Here is a 23,718-nt window from a genome sequence, read left to right as displayed (position 1 = left end):
GTCCTGAAGTTGGAAGGCCTGTAGGATCTGAGAAAGGGAAACCATCTTTAACCTGTCCTTCCTGAGGAACTTGTTCAAGTCTCTTAAATCCCCTCTGTCCTTCTTGGGTATTAGAAAGTAAGGGAGTACCAACCCTTGTTCCTCGCCACTAGAGGTACTGATTCTATATAGTTGTATTTAATTATGGCTTTGTAGGCCCAGTCTGTCAAGGCGACAAATGTAGATTACAGACACAGGTATCTTGAAACCAAGTGAAGTGTGTGTCGCGTCTTATCTGAGTTGTAGTTAAAAAAAGCCAATTAAACCACTGATAAAAGTTAAATCGGCCAAAGAGCTCAGATAGAAGACAGCGCCAAATCCAGTTCTGCAAAGAAAATAATGTTTTTTTATTTAGTTCAATTAAGATTGCCCTTGTATGATGACACGTGTTTCAGCTATATCAACTAGCCTTTCTCAAATCATGGCCTTATACTGTATGTTCGCAAATGTTTAAATTTACTCAAGTTCATGGATAGATGGGTTCGATCCCCGCAGCATTTACTCGGAGCGCTCTCGCGCGTCGGTCTATTCAATGAGGCCTCAATAAAAAAAAACATTCTTTTCTTTGCAAAACTGGATTTGGCGCTGTCTTCTATCTGAGCTCTCTGATTCTATATAGCACCTTTCTCAAGCAGGGTCAACATTTCCTGAACAAGAAGCAGATCTGGAACTTTGAAAGAGTTGTTCCCTGGTGGATGATCCCGAGGCCTTTTTAGAAAGGGACTGCAGTAACCCTGGGCTATTGTTTCCAATGCCCATGCATCTGATGTAATACCCCGCCAATCTTGCAGATGCTGTGAGAGTCTTCCTCCCACTAGGGATTTGTGTATTAAGGCCTCAAAGAGGTTTTGAGGCGGCTGAAAAGGCGGCTGAGGGTAAAGTAGCCGTTGCCTGAGCAGTCTTAGCACCTCTCCCCAGTCCACCACTAGGGAATCTTCCGTGACCTCTTTGATTCGACAGTCCTCTCCCTCTTCCAAAAGAGGAGTAATAGCGAAAGAACCTGCCACTAAAACATGTTCCAGCGGGGCGAGTTTGTGGCTGATTGCAGCACCAAGGGATTTGGCTGCTGTTTTGGAGATCTGCAACTTCTCCAGGCTCTCGTCAGCCTTGCTGCCAAATAAATGTGTGCCGTCAAAGGGCACGTTAAGGAGTCTGGATTGCACATCCGGAGCAAAACCAGACTTTGTCAACCTGCGCATTACAGTGCTAGCTGCCATAGCTCTGCTGATACTGTCAGCAGAGTTGAGACCAGTCTGAAGGGATTCACGCATTGCATCCTTAACATTATTTAGGAAACCGTCTCTTTCTTCCCCTTTAGGGATATGATCAGCCGCCATTGATAAAGATTCCCATTTGGTGAAAGTGAATTTAGCCAGTGCACATGTGGCATTTGCCAACTTAAGGGCCATACTTCCTGCAGAGACCTTTTTTGTCATAGCATCATGGCGCTTGTCATCTTTGTTGGGGGGGGGAATACTTGGGTATGCATTCTGTTTAGATGTGGCGGCCTGATCCACCAAACTTTCTGCAGTTGGATGTTTAGTTAGGTAACAGGGGTCACTGCTTGAAGCTCTGTATTTGCTTGTTCATGTTTTATTAACTGCTAAAATCAATTCTGGTGTCTCACAGTTGGCATTGACTCGCCTTTGTAAGGCTACATGAAAGAGAAGAATAGGGTCTTCCTGGGGTCCCTTATCAAAAATATCTGTCGGGTCATCCTGCTAAAAAAGTGGCGCAGTTCTACTCCATCCAAGATATTCTATGACTCTAGACATTAGTTGCCTGCACGACCCATCAGCATGGATTGAGGGATCTGGCCTACCAAATTCAATTTCGGGGATGTTTCTATCCCACTTGCAGTTTGCAGAGTCTCATGTAGATTCTTTATCCTTGAGTCCTCTGATATTAGAGCCTCAGGAACACATTGTGTCCAATATTGTAATCTGAAAGGACGCGATTCATCAGATGATGGCTCGTTTTCCTCATAAATTGAAGAAAGTGACTTAAAGTCTTTCCTTGGCAGTGGGGTAAAATAGTCTTTAGTTTTCTCAAATTCCGAGGAATTTGTCATGTTTGTCGACAATGGCATCGAAGTCTTCGACACTGTGGGCTTCGAGAACTGGGATGTGGAAGATTTTTTGGGACAATGATGTTGAATCTTTTGGCGTCAATCACATCAAATATGTCCCTTTTAATGGCTTTGATCTCTACTCGATGGAACCTCCGAAGGCTCCCAAGGAGTTTTCTCCTGGACACCTGGGCCCGAGGGGGCACAGGTTTTGTCTTTTGACTTTTCTCTGTCGGGTTTGTCGACATGGCTCTTGCTTTTCTTCGAGGGGGTCGAGGATGCATTCGCAAATACTTAAAGCATTTTGAGTCTGAATCTCTCCCCATTCAGCCATTGAGGCCGAATATGGTCGGGCAGGCGACCTGTTCAGGGGAGGAACTCGACGACAAAGACGGCGAACTATGATGGCTTTTCTTCGAATGCTGTGAGGACGATGACAAGTGGTGGGACCCACTCCTGGACAGACATCTTTTAGCTTTCTTCCGACAAGGAGACTCGCCTCTCGACTTGTCGGAGGATCGCTTTTTCGACAGAGTCGTCGAATGGGATTTATGTGACCTACCTGCAGCTAACTTCCCTCTATGCTCTTTCACGGCTTTCGCTGTGATCGATAGGCAGGAGCCGCACTCCGATGTTATAGGAGTGGATTTCAAGCACCACAGATGCACCCAATGGCGGTCCGTAAGGGACATTTTCGCACTGCAGTCGTGGCATTTGTTAAACCCCGATGTTGGAGTTGATGCCGATGACCATGACATATTTTCACAAAATTCAATAGGTTTCTTGAAGGAACCGAAGCGTGCCGATCTTCCGAAGCTTTGGCTCTCGCAGAAAAACAGAAATGAAGCCAACGGTCGCTGTGCGCGCTATTTACCAGTGATGATGTCGACATCGAGACGGAGGTTCTCGAGGGACATCGGGTCAACAGGCATCGACGCGCAACACCCCGGGGTGGAAACGCTTTACCAAAGTAGCTAAAGCTGGATATAGAGATATCATAAAATGAGGAATACGTGGGAGGACACAATCCATTCAAAGTAATGCTTTGAAACGGGACAATTGTATATTGGTTATTTCTCAAAAGTTTAATACTTTGCTGTGTCTTCCTTGATCCCACTTGTGCAAAGATATTTTGTGTTTACAATTATAACAATACAATTTATGGGGAACTAGGATTACAAGGAAGTTACTTTCCCATCCCCAGCATCTCCACTCCATACACAAACCAGAGATACACCAACATCTAGGTCGCTCCAACCCTCACACCAACACTCATGCTGGACTCTGTTGCATTTATCTCACCTGGCCCACAGAGGGGGTTGCGAGGAAACCAATGCCAGAGTCAGGGTCGCACTGTACTAGTTATTGCACACTCAGCTCAAAGCCTACGTCATTGCAACCAAACTTCAGCAGCCAGTATGTAGCGCCAGTGCGGAGCATCCCTATGGCCATGCTATACACCTGTTTGTTACAATGTACGGGCAATGAGCATCCAAACACCTGTTCTGTTGGCACATTGTATATTCACACAAGGGTACAGTGCTGCAAAGACCCACAGTAACAGCTAGGCACAATACAAAAACACCTTTTGACTATGACATTTGATGCATAGATTATGGTGTCCCCTTTAATGCCACCCTCTTGGGATTGGCCCAGGGGTGACCACACTCCAGGCAACAGGAAGTCGCCAATGTGGTGCATGCTCATTATGTATTTTGCTCCACCCCACCATAGTATGCATTTCAGAAGGGTAGGGATAAGCCTCCTGAATAAATGGTATTTGGCTGTTTTGATCGCTTTGTTACTTCCTGGTACCAGCATTCTGCAGAGCAAGAGGACTCATTACTATCAGGTTGGCTCACAGTGTCTCATTCGTGTGTTTTGCAGGAACACAGATGATCAGATTGAGGTTCGACCCCAAACTCTTCCGACAAGCGACTAAAGAGTAATAGTGGGATCGCTTCCAGTGCCCCTCCTTTTCCTATGGGTGGGAGAGCTACCATCCAACTTTAGGTGGTCCCAGGGAATAGCAAGGTACATGCTCCCTTTTTGCCTCAATCTCTCGCCTTCAAAGGCCTTGTTTGTACCTCTGTTCACCAAAGTACATCACTCCACTACTAGTCCTGGTCCCCGCACAGGGTAGTCAGCTAGGCCATTTCCCATACTCCCAAAGTGGTTTCTCGGGTGAGAATATATTGGAAAGTTCAATATCCTCATAATTAGGATGAGCGATGGAGAGAGGATAGCAAAAGAGTAAGGACAGAGTGCTGCTCTCTATCACTTAGCCTATTCAGGATCAGGAGGCCATTGAACTTTGCAGTATGATTATATTGATGACATCTTCACCATAAACATACTCTCATGGATTTATGCTTTACTGATCCCTACTTTTTTCTATTAAAAAAGCATTTACTTAAGATACATCACACAAACCTCCAAATGCACACCGAGTATAGTCCCTTACACATTAGCAACACATTTTAACACACATGTTGCATGTGCAATAGTTATGTCATGGTTTTTATTACTGTAAGAGCATTTCATCTTTCTAAATTGCAGCTTCAAAAACATCTGTGCAAATTGTATTCAAAAGAGTTTGCCAAGTGTCTTTGTCCAGCTTTTGACACAAACATGACCAGAGTGTCACATTCATAATCTATAAATAACAATACTAAAGATCAATGTCTGACGCTCACTGGAGATTAAACTTAATGTGCTACCTTTTCTTATCAAGGAAATTCCACAATGAGTACACAACGGCCATTTTTCATGAAAGACTTAGTCTGAAAGAGAATTGATACAATGTAAAACAGGTAACAAGCAATGATGCTACAATTCCATGTTACAAAGATTTTAACTCTTTGAGAAGGGGGTTTCTCCCATTACCTGTGCTTACAAAATAACCTGTACCCATAACATACACTTATCAAACATCCAAAACAATCATCTTTAAAGGTGGTCTTTAGAAATTCAAGTGTACATTACAAATTGTTTAACTCATCGCAACTTTTTTCATGAACTCGAACAAGGTTTACATGCTTTGGCAAAGATAAAATATGCTAGCTAATTCCTTTTAAACCCATAAAACAGAGCCATCATCACCTCGATCGAATCGAGGAACGCAGAGAATTCTTTCCCTAACTGTACAGTATTAGACAATAGCTAAATGCTTAAAATGACTGGAGCATGCTTTCCATGGATTGATACGAAAATACATTTTCTTTAAAGAAAATAGGTTGATAAATACCAATTATAACTATTTTTCCATCTTATTCTTCAGAATATTAACCATTTGCATGAATTACAACAAAAAATTAACAGCATCCTGTTGCTTAAATGCAGCGAAGACAGTTGTGTAGCGTCATGACCTCTGCTCAGCAGTGCAGTATCAACCTTTTTGAGATGCTGTACATGGCTCTAATCGAAACACAACCACTTTGTAAGCTACTTTGTGGTAGCTTCCAGTGTGGCTTTTTTTCTCCCACCCCTCTAGAACCGCTACCCCGCATCATATAGCGATGGCAGCTATGTACTAGCCAAAAACCAATTACCATAGCATTAGATGAATCGTTACTAAACGGAAGGTAATCTGAATGTTATGCTGCAAGGGATTTACACGCTATTTCTTTCCTTAGGAGTATTTGTCTATGTTTAGGGAGTAAAAGTTACTGATAGGCTGCTATACGTAAGGTTAGTACATACAGTCCAATAATCAAGTTTTGTTCTTTGGTAATATCCTTTCCAGCAGCTCCAAAAACACACCTTTACATTTTGAAGCACCTAACGCGTTAAGCCCAGAGTTTCCTTCAGCAACTACTGAAGGAAAAATGAACATAATTTGCTTTAACAGTGCGATCTGCATATGTCCGATTGTTAGTAGGTGAAAAGTAATAATTGTGGAAAAGTAACATGGAAGCAAGCAAAGACACATGCAGATCTAGTGTACTTGCTTTTATAAGGTGGTTTCGAGCGACGATGCAGGCGAACTATCCATTTTGGGATGCTGGATCGATCTGCAGCATTTGATACCGTGGATCACAGCATCCTACTAACAGCCTCGGTAAAGGCCATTAATTGGTTTAATTCATTCTATCAAATCGTGTCAAAAAGTTAGATTTGGAGGGTTGCTATCTAATACTCTCCCAGAATTCTAGCATTCTGCAAGGTTGGCCACTTTTGTTCAATATTTGTATATCACTTATGGTGATTCTGAGAAAATATGATGTTGGTTTTCAATCATATGCTGACAATACACAAATGTACCTGAAATTGAATCTCTTCACAGTGTCTGGATGAAGTGGGACACTGGATGACTCTGAATCGGTTACAACTTAATCCAAGCAAGACAGAAGTGTCCCTCCACCCCACTCTTTATGGGGTCAAATCTGAACTATGCTTCCAAGATCAAGAATCTGGTCTGCACCTGGCAATCCAACCTGGGGTGTTATAAGTCGGAGCTAAATTAAGTCTGTATTTTACTCATTGCGACGGCATCTTCTGTGCATTTCACAGAAAGATCACGCTAATATTAGTGGGGATTATAATTCTTGACTAGATTACGTAAATAGCATGTTAGCAGGCATCTCAAGGCGACAGTTGGACAAACTCCAATGAGCCCAGAATTCAGGAGTCAGATCAATTTTTAGAGTACAGATAGAAACCCCTATTTCCCCTTGCGTCACTCTTTACACCGACTCACGGTTAAAGATAGAATTGATTTTAAGGTTCTGTGTATGGTTTTTAAGTGCCTACATGATCTTGCCCCTGTGTACTTTGCGTAGAAGCTGACTTGGTGCACACCTAACCGACCTTTGCATTCACCTGATAAGTTGTTACTGGTCATCCCTCCATCTTTTTGTACCTCCAGAGAAGATAGAGGTTTCAAAGTATATGGACAAAGATTGTGGAATACTCTTTCCTGGAATATCAGGCACTTAAAAGAGCTTACCCAGTTCTCTAAAGCACTAAAGACATGCCTGTTAAAATAATCTAGAGTTATTGTCTCTGCAGCACTATTTAGGTCTCTTGTTGGAATTGCTGAAGCTTCAATTACCATCTGCGCCTAGATGCAGTTAGGTCTGTCCATTCTTGCACAGTGTAAGTAACTCAATTCAATTTAATTGGGCATAAATAGGAGGCATTTTAGCACAATGAGGAACTGATGAGTGTTGACACATTATGAAAAAGGGTGACTGAGCACATCAAATTTCAAGATTCATAACCAACGGAATATGGAACAACAATATTCACACATCCTGCTTGTAAGGAACCAAAGTGTGCTGTGGATGAATTCAGACACACAACACATTTTGTAGGCTCTTTAACGGAGATCATGAAACACATACAACCAGCGGAATCACCATTTCCTGAGTAAAGTCCTCTCTTGGACACAAATAAGCAGCCAACTTGGTCTTACTCGACGTATATACAATGAGATAAATCAGCCATTTAACTAAAAAAGAAAGGCCTAATCCTAAAACTAAGTGTTACAAACAGGACAAGAGGAAGGATCTTTGCAAAGTGAGAGCATGAGGGCAATGTTGACTGCTCACAGGGGCAATCTGACATCTGCAGTTTGTGGCTTGTCACCTTTCCCATGGCAGAGTCCAAATCACAAAGCATTTAGTGGGCAAAAGATCTGCAATACATACAATCTTTTCCGAGAAAGAGTTAATCGACAGAGCATCAGTGACACATGTATCCTCTGTTTGCACATTGATAGGCCACTCTGAAAAGAAGAGCTGCTCTGTGCCCTGACAAATAGCAAGGCATAGTGTAGTGCTGCTATGAGGTTTCATTGATGGCATACAAAACTGTGCGAGGCAGTGACATCCTTAGACCAGTCTAGCTGACGTTGGGTGGCAGTCTGGCCGCTGCAGTTCGCTCAACAACAAATCCATAATTGTACTGAAATTAAAAAAACAGATTTTTATTAATACTGAATAACTCCACTGACTTCACCATTAAATTAAAATACATTTAACAAAAAGAAACGCCCAGAATACCAGTTTACTTTGCTCATAGGCAAACCAACTGATCTGGACAAACACAGCCTCACCCGTTACAAACCCGAATTACACCTTTGACTGTTCTTCATTAGGTTTTCACATATTAGCTGCCCTTAGCTCTGCAACTCCTTAACCCATTGTATCTAAACAATGTATTCAGGAAGCTACTCAGGATTGCACAGCTGACCGATTGCTTATGTACGTGTTTCTTACCAACTTCAATAAACAAATCCATATAGAGGAGAAACTCAGTCGGATATTTTAGGATTTTCCGGTCGCTGTCTACATTTCAGCAGTTGTTGGCAAAGGTTTGTTTTGGTGGCAATGAGGATCCACACATCTCCATCAATGCAGCAAACACACACGGTGTGCATGTACCCAGGACCTTTAGTACAATAACCAACAGTTTCTGCGACCACTGTTGTACCAGGCTTCCCACTTCCACAGGGGTTCCCGGTTACAGCAATTCTCTAGCTACTGTTTGTTTGAAACAAAATCATACTGCTGACCCTAAAAGCCCCTTCTCGCCATACCTGCCTCCTCACGTACATTTTGGTCCTGCTCAACATCAAAGAAAAGCCAAATCACTATTTAGTGGACCCAGATTTAAGAGGGGTTGTGAGTCAAGGAACAATCGAAACAAAAATAAAAACATTCAGGGCCAAAGCTTTTCAGCAATAATTTTCAGGACAACATCCTCTTTAGACCTCCAGCCCAGTTGAAACTGGGAGATGATCCGCTCATACTCCTGTTCCACTTCTTCCAAGACAAACTTCATGTCTAATTCTCTACACTTTTATCTTGTTAATCCCCTAAACGGTCCTGTTTCTCATCATCTGACATCTGCCTAGTTAGTCCTTCCCACTCACAGGGTCGAATCCCAGCAAGGCCAACTCAGCCTTTCATCCTTCCGAGGTCGAGAAATGAGTACCAATTTCGGTTGGGTGATATTGTATGTAAATATGTGCACTGTAAAGCGCTTTGGATTAAGGCGGTATTTAAATAACACATTATCATTATTATCCTAACCCCAGACTCCACCTTTATTAATGAAACTGTGTGGCGGGGCAATTAGAAATCAGGGAGAGAAAGCCCTTTCCAGTGAGAAAGATAACTGCCAAATGTAATTTGTGATCTTGGGAGGATAGGTCAGGGGCAACGTGCTCGCCTTAGAAGCAAGACGAGACGGAGCACCACAGGTTAGTTCCTCAGGTCCGCACTTAGAAACCTCTAGGTATTAAGCGCATAATAAATAACCTATCATATCATATCTTTCAATGGCTACCTTGAAGTAAAATCAGATGGCCTGGGCGTGTACCTCTGGTGAGAGGCCCCTGTACTTTTTGTTTATCATTCTAAACAGCTTACTGACTTTTTCCCGATGTGTCCTTATCAGAAGCCTCATCATGGCCATGTCTACAGTGCAGGTTCATAACTTCTGTGTAGCAAAGCCTGCTATGCCTCAGTGATAGGGTGGGCCTGCACACATTTGAAAGAATGCTCCCTTCTCTTTCGGAAGCACAGTGTTATCTCTACTTTCAAGTTACCCACTTAACCGGAGAGTCTGAATACTTACTTGGTATGAGGTTGAGCTTGGGGTGGAGTAGGAACTAGAAGAGGACTGGGCATACGAGCTTTGCGTGCCTGCATCTTACCGAGGCTGATCGGACTTCTGCTCTCTGCTCCTTGGCCTCTCTGGTCCAGACTGCATCCCCAGCTCGCTCATTTGTTTTGTAGTTGTGAAAATAGTCAAGTGGAGTCAGATGTGAGTGACAATTAGCAAATGCCTGACTCTGCCCGACTATCAGTGGGACAGTTTGAGTTCTTTCTATAGCCGGTTTTCCGTACACTACCCATGTTGTTCCTATGGGAAATATTCACTATTCCCAGTTTCCTCTTCCTCATCCCAGTATTGGTTGGAAATGGGGAGTGGGGGGCAGATACCCGATGAAAGCTGTTCTCCTCCCAATCCCCTGTGACCCGCCACTCAGGTTATCCTCTCGCTTGTCCACCCACAAAAGCAATGGCCCTTCCCAAGCCACCTGAACAGAGGATCCCAGGGATATAGGTGGGATAACACAGTCACAGTTGCTTTACTTCATCACTTTTACTGCATTTTAGTGGAAAGTGTAGGTACTCTCAGTTTGAGATTACCAAACGTGTGTATATATGACACTTTCCATAATCGCATTTCTGATGCTTGCATCTGCTTAGATTGCCATGCTACGCAAAGGCCGGCATCTAGTGGTAGGTGCAGAGTATTGCATCTTGTTTTCGATGTTCGAAAAGGGACGTCGACTGGGCATGTTAGTAATACTATTCCTAGAGTTATAGGCACTGTACCCATGATCCTTCAGGTGTTGAGGTCCCTCCAATTGTTTTGTTTCTGACATGAGGGAGCATGGATTGTATGCATGAGTACAGGAAGTAAAGAAAGGTGAAGATGTCTATGTACCTTCAACTCCAAGAGGGGAGGAAGGGCGGGCGCATGTAAATCTAAGCGGATACAAGCAGTAGAAATAAGATTACAGTAAACAATTTATGCCTTCTGAGGCTTGTGGACCTGCTTAGAATCACATGCTATACATAGACTAGTGAACAGTCCTAGGAGAAGGTGGTGGGTTATTTGAAGGTACAGCAGCAAAAAGAACTGCCTGACCCACCTATGGATCACCATTAGAATGTGTATCTAAACAATAACGTTGTGTAAAGGGGTGAATGGAACTCCAAGCAACTGCCTTGCAAATGGCATCTAAAAGGTACATTTGCGATGAAAGCAATGGGCCTCGAGTAGAGTGAGCTCTGGGCATGCAAGGTAAAGTTCTCTTTGAGAATAACACATTTGGATGCATTTTACAATCAATTTTGAAATAGCCGACTGTGAGATAGGAGCCCCTTCTCTTCTAGTGGTTATGGAAACAAAGAATTGGTCTGTTGTTGTAATGGATTTGTTTAATTGAGGTAACATCACAGCTCTCATCACATCTAATGGATGGCTCTTCTCTGGTGCATTTGTAGGATTTTGGAAGAAAGCTTGAAGTTCTATAGACTGATTGACATGGAACTTTAAGATAAATTTGGGACAGAAAGGTGGATGTGTTGTGTGGGAGTGTGTGGGGTCATTTAGGCCCCCACTCATACATTCAGCACGATGTGGATCACTTGCTCGACCAATGGTGGGGGAACGCCTCCATTGCCCCCATGCTAACGTCAGCCCTTATGCTGGCATTGGCATAGGTGGGGCTGTTGCTAGAGACACTTGGCATCCATTTTGTGCACCCTCGACTCCATCTTTGGACTAGGCCTTACTGCGATAATACGAAAAGGCTTCTCTCCCCTCTGCAGTGCCGCGCGCACCACGCTCATGGCCCCCACCTTGTCTCACTGTGTCTGAAAGCCTTGCAGCTCCATTCTCACGGATGAGCCGGAGATAATGATATCACTGTCCTTTGTGTGAACTGGCCTGAAACATGGCTTATAGCTCATCCATCTCCACAAAACTGCCCATGCCCTCTTACCCCCGTTGTTAGAAAATCACCGCCACTTCAACCCTGCGTCCCTGCAAGGTATTCTCTTGATGTTAGAGACGTGTGACCCTGCTGTGAAGCCCACCCCAGTGTGCCCCCAACTAACACCCAACCTCTGTCACAGTATATTGCACCCTAGAACTAAAAAATGTCAGAATGTCTTATAGCCTCTTTTGAGGCACCCATACCCACCGCACAGCCAATGTTATCTCACTGACCACGACCCTAAGCCCGGTGCTCCATATGAGTCCCAATGAATAATGCTGTAATTATATGTGTTCGATTTATAGATGCATGATGATATACTCAAAGGAACTGTAGTGACCATTATTTAGTACATGTCTAATGGTGGTATCTCACGTTAGCTTAGTTAGGGCCCGACCTACCTCACCCAGACCTGACACTCACCCCGCCTGGACACAGACAGATGGACCTCGTGACGCTCACCCTCCCGCCAATGCACCTATACAACGCAAGCTTGTGTTCAATCATAATGAACTTTGCAACATTCATGTCTGACATCATTAATGACGATTTCTGCCCTTATAATCAATTGTAAGTGTATTGTTTGCCAGATCGCTCTCGGGCAGCAGAGTTCTCTGGATGTCAATTTTACATAAAAGAAAACTAACGCTCGCAGCCTGTTCTTAGTCTCATTCCCCATTGGGGTGTCATATTTCCTTGTATTGCACGTATAAGATGGGGAGTGGGCCTTTACAGTGTGTAAGCAACCACTTTGTCCTTATCAATGATTCATATGGGTCTTGAACTGAGAGAGCCTCCTGATCAATGTAATTGCCACGAGAAAAGCAGTCTTGTAAGCGAGACCCTTAAGACTGGTTTTATGCATTGGCTCAAAAGTAGGGCCCATAGGTTTATTAACGACAACATTTAAGTTGCATTTGGGACTAGGAATAGAAGTTGGGATGTGTAATCTCTTGACCACTTCCATGAAGGCTTTAATGACCGGAACTTTCAATTATGAAACTTTACTTTGTGAGGTGGTGCATGCAGAAAGAGCAGCTAGATGGACTCAATGAAATAAAGGCTAGTCCCGAGTCTATGTAGGTATAGGACAATGTGAGAATGTGTGCAATCAACTGGGTTACGCTTCGTGAATTACACCAAATGATAATTTGTTGAAATAGCTGTGCCTGGTATGACATGCATCACTCACCGCAATAGCATTTCTGATGATTGTATCTGCTTAGATTCACATGCTGTGCATATAGTCCGACATACAGTGATAACCATGGAGTATTTCATCTCGTCTTTCGAGGATCAAAAGGGGACGTCGGCATAGGCGTGTCTGTAACACTATCCCTAAGGTGACGTGTAGTGTACCCAACATCCCTCACGCGCCGAGGTCCCTCAGATTGTTGTGGCAGGTTTAGAGATCCAAACTCTATGAACACAGGAGCCAAGCTGCTAAATTCAGTGTTTAAGGACATGGTTGTATTGTTGACCCGGATCTCGGGACAGCATGTTGTAAATGTTCTGGGCTAGCTTGGACAGCCCTGGTGAGCGTGTCCTGCCCCGTTTGTTTATATAGATCATGGCTGTTGTGCTGTCTGTCAGGACTAGGAGTGTCTTCCCTTGTAGTTGTTGTTTGAAGGCTTTTAGGGCTTTGAACACTGCTAGTAGTTCCAAAAGGTTGATGCGTTTGTCTGCTAGTGACTGAGTCCACAGGCCATGTGCCGTATGGTGTAGACAATGCACCCTCCACCATTAGAGAGCTTCGCCTGTGGTTAGAGAGGCTGCCACTGTCGGGGTGGTGAAAGATTTTCCATTCAAAAGGTTTTCCCTTGTCCATCACTGCAGAGATTGTACGAGGGACTGCAAGACAACCACTAGATCGTTCCACTGACTGCTTGATACCATTGTCTTGCAAACCACTCTTGCATTGGACCTCTGCGCAGGCCAGCGTGCATGTGGCACTAGATAAAGTCAGGAGGTCATCATTCCAAGTAGGCACATGGCCTTTCGTATGGTTATCTGATGACCGGCTACATATTTGGGGAATTTGGAAAAGCATGTTTTGGACTCTCGTCGGAGGGAAAGTCCAGACGTCCTTTGTCTGAATTAGTGCGCCAAGAAGAACAAATTACTTACCCCCTGGTAATGTTCTTTCGATTGGATGTTCCTCCCATGTATTCCTTATCTTTAATATACTTTGATATCCTACTTGCAGCTCGGAAACTTTTTTCCCTCGAGGGTGCCATAGAAAGTCTTCTCTGCAGGGACTATGGTGCTTAAGGCAGGCAATACAACCTGTGCATTGGCAAAGTTTACCTTCACTCTGTGGGAGGTAACTGCCATGGTTACATGTGATTTTAAATAATGCATTTTTAACAAACCTAAAATAACGAAAAAGTATCGAAACATTTTTAAAAAAATTTAATGGGGCAGCCCCCGTTTTCCTATGTTTAAAACCCCACCCAAACATCTCCTCACCCATTTGAACCACTTACCCCAACCCCACATGTGGTTTAATTTTAAATTCAATATTTATTTCGTTGTTCTAGGTTCGTTAGAAATTGCTAATTATTTTGTATATGTTTAAATCAATGCATACCAATTGGCCATGACATCTGAACACTACCCAGATGGTGACGAAAGGGATGGTTTCATGAGACTGGTTCAAGACGGGAAGGATGCTATGTGTCAATCTTTGAAATCAAGTTTTATTCTCCTGTTGTAAAAGCAAGGCTGTTAGATGTGCCTTTTGAAGGATCATATTGTTTGGTTCTAAGGCAGATGAACACCTTGAGAAATTGCAAACATAAGGCTGCAGCGAAATCTCTGAGTCTGGCAATTAAACAGACTAAGCAAGGTCGGATAGCACCGTCTTCTAACCAGGGATGGAAGGAACAAGTTACTTACCTGTAACTTGTTCTCCAGCATGGGTCTGGCATGGATTCACATGCTCATGAATATTCCCCGTCGTCAGGCTGGGAATCCTCGGTAAAGAAAAAAATCAGTTTCGTTTCTGATCTGACTTTCGTAGTAGTAACCAATCACTGATTTCTGCGTCATACTGACCACAGCCAATGACTGCCCTCTCCCCAAGCCCCGCCTCTGGCAGCCATCCTCAGATTTGGTAGCACGTGAAGTGGCAGTATGACCAAGTGAAGAGCCGCAGAGGGATAGGAGGGAGGGTTCGCATGTGAATCCATGCTGGAGAACAACAGTTACAGGTAAGTAACTTGTTCCTTCTCCAGCATGGGGTCTAGCAAGGATTCACATGCTCATGAATAAAAGAATACATAGCAGTACACACATGCACAACCACGGGAGGTGGCAACAGGCTCAACATTAAGCAACACTACAACTCAACATTAAGCGTCTCTTACCTCCTCACCAGGCTCACCTTAGGCGAACAGGTTGCGCAGCACTGCTTGGCCGACGCTGGACTCCTCCCTGGAGTCCCGGTCGACGCAGTAGAATTTCGTGAAGGTGTGCGTCGACCTCCACATAGCAGCCCTGCAGATGTCCAGCAGGGGCACACCAGATAGGAACGCCGTAGTAGCTGCGATCGCTCTGGTGGAATAGGCTCTCGGACGGCCGGGCAGCGGTCGGTTCGCCAACCGATGAATGTACATGATACAGCCGGAGAGCCATCTGGAAATGGAAGCCTTTGAGAGAGCCTTCCCCTGATTGACAGGTCCAAAAGTTCACAAAAAGTTGTGACGTCTTCCGAAAGCTCTTTGTGCGGTCCACGTAGAACTTCAGCGCTCTAGCCACATCCAGCAAGTGCAAAGTCCTTTCAGCCGGCGACGAAGGCGACGGGAAGAAAACAGGCAACACCAAGGGTTCGTTGAGGTGGAAGTCCGACGGCACCTTGGGCATGAAAGAGGGGTGCGTCCTGAGCACTACCTTCGTGTCGTGAAAAGACAAGTACGGGGGCTTGCAGGAAAGGGCCTGGATCTCTCCCACTCGTCGTGCGGAGGTGATGGCCACAAGGAACGCTGTTTTCCACGACAAGAACTTCAAAGAAGCTGAGTGCAGAGGCTCGAACGGAGGTCCCATGAGCTTGGTCAGCACCACGTTGAGCTCCCACGCCGGGGCTGGCGCCTTCACCGGCGGGAACGATCTGAACAGTCCCTTCATGAACTCCTTCACCAGACGATGAGACCACAAGGACGTCCGTCCCGTGGTTCTGGTGTATCGGGAGATCGCAGCAAGATGAATCTTGATGGAAGCGTGCGCTAGTCCAGCCTTGGCCAGCGTCAGTAGGTACGGCAGTACTTGCGGAGCCGTAATCCGTAGAGGGTTAATCTTCTGTGCGTTGCACCAGACAGAGAACCTCTTCCATTTGTGTCCGTAGCATTTAAGAGTTGAGGACGCCCTGGCCTTTGCAAGAACCTCTCTGCAGTCGGCCGGTATGTCGTAACCTCCAAACTCTAGCGCTGCAGGAGCCAGGCCTGCAAGTTCAGCAACTTCGGGTCGTGATGGAGGATGGCGCCTCCTTCCCTGGAGAGAAGATCTGCGTCCACTGGCAGCTTGATTGACGGGGACGCTGACAAGTCCAGAAGGTCCGGGAACCATATCTGCCTCGGTCACGCGGGTGCGACGAGTATCATCCTGCACCGTGACCTCTTGAGCTGGTTGATGAGCCGGATCAGCAACGGTAAAAGAGGGATCGCGTACAGAAATAGGCCCTCCCAGGGGAACAAGAAAGCATCGCCCATGCTCCTCGGCTGGAGAAACCTGCTGGCGAACCTCCGGCACTTGGAGTTCGTCGCCGTCGCGAACAGATCGATCTGGGGTGTGCCCCAGCGTCGGAAGAGGTGGTCCACTAGATCCTGTCGTAGTTCCCACTCGTGGCACGAGCGCAGCTCTCTGCTGAGCGAGTCGGCGATGGTGTTTTTTTATTCCTGCCAGATCAAACGGCACCAGGAACATCCCTTGGGCGACGGCCCAATGCCACAGATCCTGCGCCTCCTTGGAAAGGGCTGGGGATCTGGTACCGCCCTGCTTCCTGATGTAGAACATGGTGGTGGTGTTGTCCCTTGAGGGACGGAAGGAAGGACCTGAGGGCCCAAAACACTGCACGGAGCTTCAGGACGTTGATATGGAGGGATTTCTCCGTCGGAAGCCAAAGGCCTCTCGCCTGCAGATTTTCGGTGTGCGCTCCCCACCCTTCCAGGGAGGCATCCGTGGTCACCGTCTTCTGGTGGCCCGGGGTCTGGAAGTCCATGCCCGCCGTCAGATGCGCGCGGGTGCCCCACCACCGGATCGCTCGTCGGAAACTCTTGTCGAGTGTGATCCTGTCCTCGAAGCTGCCAGTCGTCTGGACCCAGCGAGCGTCCAGGAACTCCTGCAACGGGTGCATCCGAAGCCTGCACAGGCGGATGAGAAATGCAAGAAGACATCATTCCGAGGAGGGATTTGATGGACCACACCTTGGCCGCGTCCGCTGCACCTTGCCCAAGATGGCCCCCGTTCTTTCCTCCGACGGCGAGGCCAGAAGCGACACTGTCGAGTTTCGCTCCCAGAAACAGTGCGTCTTGCGCGGGCACCAGGTGGGACTTGGCGTAGTTTATGGAGAATCCCAGGTCCGTGAGTAGTTGGACGGTCCTCGCCGTGTGTTCCGCGACGAGCTCCCTTGTCTTTGCTCGGATGAGCCAGTCGTCCAGGTAGAGGTAGACGTGGATCCCCTCCAGGCGCAGCCGCGCCGCCACCGGTGTGAGGCACTTGGTGAACACCCTGGGTGCCGACCTCAATCCGAAGGGAAGGGCTCTGAACTGGTAGTGCCGCCCTTGGACCACGAATCTGAGAAACTTTTGGTGTCCCTTTAGGATGGGGATATGGAAGTAGGCATCCTCCAAATCCAACGACGACAGGAAATCGCCCTCCTCCAGCTGACCCAGGACGTGCTGGAGGGTGACCATCCGGAACTTCTGTGCCTTGATGAATTTGTTCAGTCGTCGTAGGTCCAGGATGGGACGCCATCCTCCTGTCTTCTTCTTCACGAGGAAGTATCTTGAGTAAACTCCGGAGCCCCGAAGCCTCTTTGGGACCAGCTCGATGGAGCCTTTCTTGAGCATCGCCTTTACCTCCAAGAGAAGTTGAGGGACGTGATGTTCCTTCCTGGCCACGGGGGAGACGCGTAGGCACTTCTTTAGAAACTCTAGCGCGTGACCCTGGGCCAGGGCGTCCAGCACCCAACGGTCGGTGGAGATGGACTCCCACACGCCGACGAAGTTCGCCAGCCAGCCTCCCACCGGGGTGCTTCGGTGGGGGCCCGACCCCACGGCCGTTTCAGTCCTGCTTCGACGAGGCCGCTTGTCGCTAGGTGGAATATCCGCCGCCGGAACCTTTGGAGGCACCCTGCTTGCCCGGGCCGTCTATGTGTCCGCCTTAATGGCTTGCAGGGAATCGTCCACTGTTTTCCCAAACAGGTTGTTCCCTTCGAACGGCATGTCCAAAACTCTGGTCTGCACGTCCTGCCGGAAGTCTGTTGCCTTGAGCCATCCACGCCGTCTAAGGCACACGCCTTTGCCCAACTGGCGAAAACCAGTATCAGCGGTGTCCGTCGCTACCGTAATGGCGTGGTCCGACGCCACTTCCCCTTCCTGCAAGATCTCCAGGGCCTCAGCCCTCTTGTCGTCCGGTAGGAAGTCCAGCAGGGGGGCGATCTTGTACCACAACTCCCTGTCGTAGCGTGCTACGATAGCCAAGGCGTTGGCAGCCTTAATCGTCGTCGCTGCCGATGAGATGACTCTGCGTCCCATCGTGTCCAATTTCTTTCCCTCGCCGTCCGGGGGGGGGGGAATTGGACGTGGAGGCCGATGCCCCTCCCCCCCGCTTTCTTCCTGGCTGCCACAGAGACGACCGAGTCTGGGGTCGGCTGTGCCCGAAGGCACAAGGTGGCCCCGTCCGGGACCCGGTACTACTTCTCGCACCGATCCCTTCTCGCAGGAGTTGTGGATGGGTTCTTGAGGAGGGAGAGACCCTCATCCCAGATATGGTCCAGTAGGGGTACAGCGAGGACAGTCTTCCTCTTGGTCTCGCGCCGTTGATAAAAGGAAGCCTTCCTTCTTCTCTTCCGGGCAGAGCTGGAAAAGCTCGGATGCCCTGGCGATCATGGCATGAAACGATCCAATCGCGTCGGGCGGGGAAGCCCGGGGAGGAGGTGACGACGGAGGATCCTCGCAGTAAACTTCGTCGTCTGTACCCGTCGCGGCCGTGTCCGTCCCCGTGTCATCCCCCCGGGTCGTGGATGGGGAGGAGGGCTGAGACGGGCGTTATGGTTGAAAAGGAGGTGGAGGATGAATCCTCCTTCTCTTAGGAGGGCGGCTCCCAGAAGGGCCCGGCTCCGGGTCCCCTGTCGGGAGCGGTTCCTCCGTCGGTGGTAACGGGCGGAGAGGAACCTCATCGTTCTCGTCGTCCCCCTCGTCGGGGTCCCTCCCGACGGGCTGGTCTTCCTCCACGCCAATGCCGTGGCTTAAGACTTCGATCAGCTCCTCTTCAGAGGTTGAGGCCGAATCCACGATGGCCTCCTGCCCCCCCTTTTTCTTCTCCGTCGGCGGTTTCACGGGGGTCCTGTCGATGGGCTTGAAAGAGGACTTCCTCCGCGGTGGCAGGGAGACACTGGGCCCCGAGGTCGCCTCCACTGGTGTAGCCTCCTCAGGCTGAGCCAGGGCCGCCGCGACTGTCTCGATAGAGGCCTTGGCCGGGTGGATCAAGACTTTCGTCACCTTAGGTGCGCTCACCGCCTTCTCCTTAGGGGGTTGGGGGTTACCGCCTCGCTCCCCCTCCGAATTGGTCTTTGAGCTCGACCGGGGCCTCTCCAGAAACTTCGCCGGGTGCTCTGACTTCCTCTTACCCGAGCCAGAGCGTTGGCTCGTGGTTGATGGCGCCGGGGAGGCTGAAGAGCCCGACCGTTCGGCGCTCCCGGTGCCCACGGACTCGTGGTGCTTGGCCTTCTGTTGGGCCCCCGTCGCCGGGCCGCCCTCAAAGGTCTTAGAAGACCGCTCAGACTTCTTCTTTTTCTCGCCTGACGGGCTCTTCCCTTCCAGCCAGTTGCCGAGACGCAGATGGCGGTCCTTTACGGTCCGCTCCGACATGTTCCCGCAAAACGCACAGTCCTTCTCCACGTGCGTCTTGTCCTCATGCAGGCAGTAGAGGCAAAGGGAGCGTTCGTCCTCCTTGAAGACATTCTGAAGCTGGCATGCAGGGCAGACCCTGAACAGCTTCCCAGGCGTCGAGCTTCCCTTCTCCTGGGCCATGTCCGAGATGGGCCTGAGAAAGTTCTGGAGTCCTCCAAAAGCATGGCTCGACAAAATATTCACCCTTGAGGGGCGTAGAAGAATCCGACACGGGTCCCCGTTGATCGGATATAGAAACGGTGGAGTTTGAGGCTCTTTGTCCAAAAAGAGAAAATGTTCCTATGAAAAAAGCGCGAAAACGCACTAAAGCTCGAGAGCAATAGCACGAGGATCCCAACACTTGAACGTGCAGTAAAAATCTGAGGATGGCTGCTAGAGGCGGGGCTTAGGAAGAGGGCAGTCATTGGCTGTGGTCAGTATGACGCAGAAATCAGTGATTGGTTACTACTACGAAAGTCAGATCAGAAACGAAACTGATTTTTTTCTTTACCGAGGATTCCCGGCCTGACAACAGGGAATATTCATGAGCATGTGAATCCATGCCAGACCCCATGCTGGAGAAAAAAACGTTCCTTTCGCTACTATTCCTCTGTGGGAAGAACAAGAGGGTCGTTTTCACAGCGTGGCCAGAGAAGGCAGGGGCAGTCAAGGACGTAACGGAAGAGGTGCTGCCACTGCAGCAGCTTCCTTGCCTTCCGCTCTTACTGGTGCCTCACAACAGATTTAAAGACCTAAAGCATCCGACTACAGTAGGAGGCAGATTAGCCCTGCATCTGAAGGAATGGCAAAGTATTACGACAGATGCTTGGGCTTTCCAAACTATCGCCCATGGTTATTGCCTTCTTTTTCTAAAGAAACCTCCACGTGAAGCCAGTCCTTGAAATGATCAGATCCATTCCTTCTACAGGAAGTTCAGACACTGTTGGAGAAAGGTGCAATCGAACAGGTACCTGTAGCAGAAAGGAATCAAGGCTGGTACTCTCCTTATTTTCTGATTCCAAAAAAGGACGGAGGGGTGCGACCCATCTTGGACCGACAAATGGGGGCGATTTACATCTACCCCTGTCTGGATGATTGACTGAACAGAGTTTGTTCACCCGAACAAGCACCTGTCACACTCTCAATAGACTGGGTTTTGCGATCAATTTCAATAGACTGGGTTTTGCGATCAATTTCAAGAAGTCCGAAATGACACCTTACCAGAAGATGCAATTCATTGGAGCAATCCTGGACTCTTCAGGAAAGCTTTGCCACCTGAAGTAAGGGTGATCCACATTTCGCAGATGGTAAACAAATTTCAAAGTGTCCCAAGTCTTCCATCCTTTGATTTTCTGTGGTTGCTTGGCCTGATAGCATCCTGTGTTTTTCTGGTGCCCGAGGCTCCACTGAGAATGAGGTCTCTTCAGTGGGCTCTCAGGACTCAGTGGTCACAGTTCTCCAACAGAATGACGGATCTGTTACAGATCCCAAACAGGGTAGCGCATTCGCTCCTGTGGTGGGCCTTCAAGGAGAATGTTTTGAAGGGGGAACCCTTTTGGCAGAGATTAAAGACGGCTCCCCCACAGGTTAGGGAGGTCACACAAACTATTTGACAATCAGCGGACACTGGTCTCTATCAGAGTCCAAACTACATATCAACCTTTTGGCGCTGAGGGCAATCACACTTGCGCTGACAGAGTTTCTGCCTTCTGTATGGGGAAAAAAATATCCTGATAATGACAGACAAAACAGTGGCCATGCATTACCTCAACAAGAGAGGAGGTGTAGAGTCGCTGCCGCTGTGCAGAGAGCCAATGCAGCTTTGGGTACGGGCACTGCAGGAAGGAATCTCTCTATCGGCAGTTCATCTGGCTGGAGAGGAAAACACAGCCGTAGACACTCTGAGCAGGCAGAGCACAGTCTCCCACGAGTGGGAACTAGCTCAGGAAGTCCTTCAATATATCTTAGCCCTTTTGGGGAATCTCCCAAGTGGTTCCGTTTGTGTCCAGTGTCAACAGGAAGTGCGACTGGTTACGCTCAAGGGAATTTCCTCATAGATGAGCTCTAGGGGACGTGCTCGTAGAGGACTGGAATTTTCCACTTCTGGATGATTGGCTGAACAGAGTTGGGCCGGAAATCGACATTTGGAAAAGCATAAATTAAAATTAAAACTTTTTGCCCACCTCCTACAAAGCACTGGTATGGGAGAATATCAAAGATGAGGAATACGCGGGAGGACACAATCCATTCAAAGAACAAATTGCTTACCCCCAGTAATGTTCTTTCAATTGGATGTTCCTCCCATGTAGTCCTCTTCGCCCTTCCCATCCATCCCCTCTGCCAAGAAGGAGTTTTCTTGATTTAAACTTTCCTCTCCATTAACGCTCAATTACCTCTCCATCTTTGAGCCTGCTGTGCTGGTGAGAGGAAAAACACAGGCAACGGGCGGGGTGCGTGCCTTTTATACCAGCAAACAACGTCACACTTGAGGAGGAGGGAGGCCATCGAAGGGCATATGGTCGATATCAACGACGCACAGTGCCTTCTGCTGGGAAAAAAGATTCCGATCTGCAAGCAGGATATGAGGAATATGTGGGAGGACACAACCCATTTGAAACTGTTTTACTTGGCTGGGAAACAGGCTTGATTTGTTCTCGTTGATTGAGAACCCTAGTTGGAACAGTAGGTTGGCTGCATCTTGTGTGTTTTTTTTAGATATGCTTGCAATGCGTCTCCTGTAATTAGCCAGATGGATTGCCTGTGCAGGTGGGCTGCCACAACTTTGGTGAACACTCTTGGTGCTGAGGTTATGCCGAAGGGAAGAACCTTGAATTGATAGCGAGTGTCTCCTACTTTGAAGCTTGGGAATTTTCTGTGCACTAGCAACGTTGAAATATGAAAGTGTGCATCTTTCATATCTAAAGTTGCCATATAATCCCCCTGCTTTAGAAGAGGGATTACCTCATGTAGAGTTGTCATCCTGAATCTTTGAGGCTTCACATACATGTTTGCAGGATGCAGATCTAATACAGGGAACATGGCTAAATCCTGTTTGGGTACAAAGAAGTACATTGAATAGACACTGTCGTTTTACCTCTAGAACAGGGACGAGTTATATCGCTCCTTTCTGTAGTAGGGTTTCGACCTCCACCTTTAGGATAGGTTGGCGTTCTTGTGACATTCTGCTGGCTCTTGGCGGAGAGTTCCGGGGTCTTTGAAGGAGCTCGACAGAATCTCTGTTGGCTGCAGGCGTCAAAACCCACTGATCTGTAGTTCTCCTCCCATGCGTGGGAGAATGATGTAATTCGTCCTCCTACTGGAGATTCATGGGAGGGGACCCTGACAGGTAAGTCATTTATTGGTGTGGCTAGGGGAGCCTCTAGTGGTTGCACTCCTTCCTCTTCCCCTGCCTTGCCTGAAACTTCATTGTTGGGAGGTTTTGAAATTAGAGGATGTACCCTGTGACAAGTCCCAGGGAGAAGAACCTGAGGAAGAACCAGGATTGTGTGCGTCTTGAGAAGGATTTGGAGCGAAAGGAACGGCGGGTGTTGAATACACTGCGTTGAACATATGGCTTACTGGAGATTTGACGTAAAATCTTTAATGTGCCATACTACTTTTTTGCTGCCTCTAGCGCCCCGTCAACAGCTTTCCGAAAGACTGATTCTTCAATAGGTTTATTAGTAAGAGCAGTTTGAGTTTCTGGTTTCAACACAGAATTGCGAAGCCACAAGTGTCTTTTTAATAAAGTACCTTCTGCAAGGATCCTGCCTGCTGTTTCCGCAGAGTCAAGGGTATTCTTTAAAATGTTATCAGTAACCTGCCTTCCCTCTCTGACAATTGTTTGTAATTGAGACTTTAAAGGCTCCAGGACATTATCTAAATTGGCTTTAATTAAGCCCCATTGAACATCATTGTAACTTGCCAAAAGAATGCTGTTAGCAATGCGTCTTGAGTTGGCGACAGAAGTAGTCTCTCCCTTT

The 23,718-nt window shown here is 47.5% G+C and overlaps 1 protein-coding gene across 1 annotated transcript in view; it reads right to left on the bottom strand.

Moving 5' to 3' along the window:
• Positions 1-4,599: 4,599 nt before the first annotated feature.
• MVB12A (multivesicular body subunit 12A) overlaps positions 4,600-23,718 on the bottom strand; it is a 222,113-nt gene continuing 202,994 nt past the window's right edge. The window contains exon 10 of the mRNA XM_069604019.1: positions 4,600-8,014. Within this exon, the coding sequence (XP_069460120.1) occupies positions 7,952-8,014 (63 nt within the window). The 3' untranslated portion in view covers positions 4,600-7,951. The remainder of the gene's footprint in view (positions 8,015-23,718) is intronic.

The sequence above is a fragment of the Ambystoma mexicanum genome, chromosome 3q (assembly GCF_040938575.1).
Source record: "Ambystoma mexicanum isolate Mex_15411 chromosome 3q, UKY_AmexF1_1, whole genome shotgun sequence".
NCBI classification, from domain to species: Eukaryota; Metazoa; Chordata; class Amphibia; order Caudata; family Ambystomatidae; genus Ambystoma; species Ambystoma mexicanum.
This window is presented reverse-complemented; position numbering and strand designations above follow the sequence as displayed.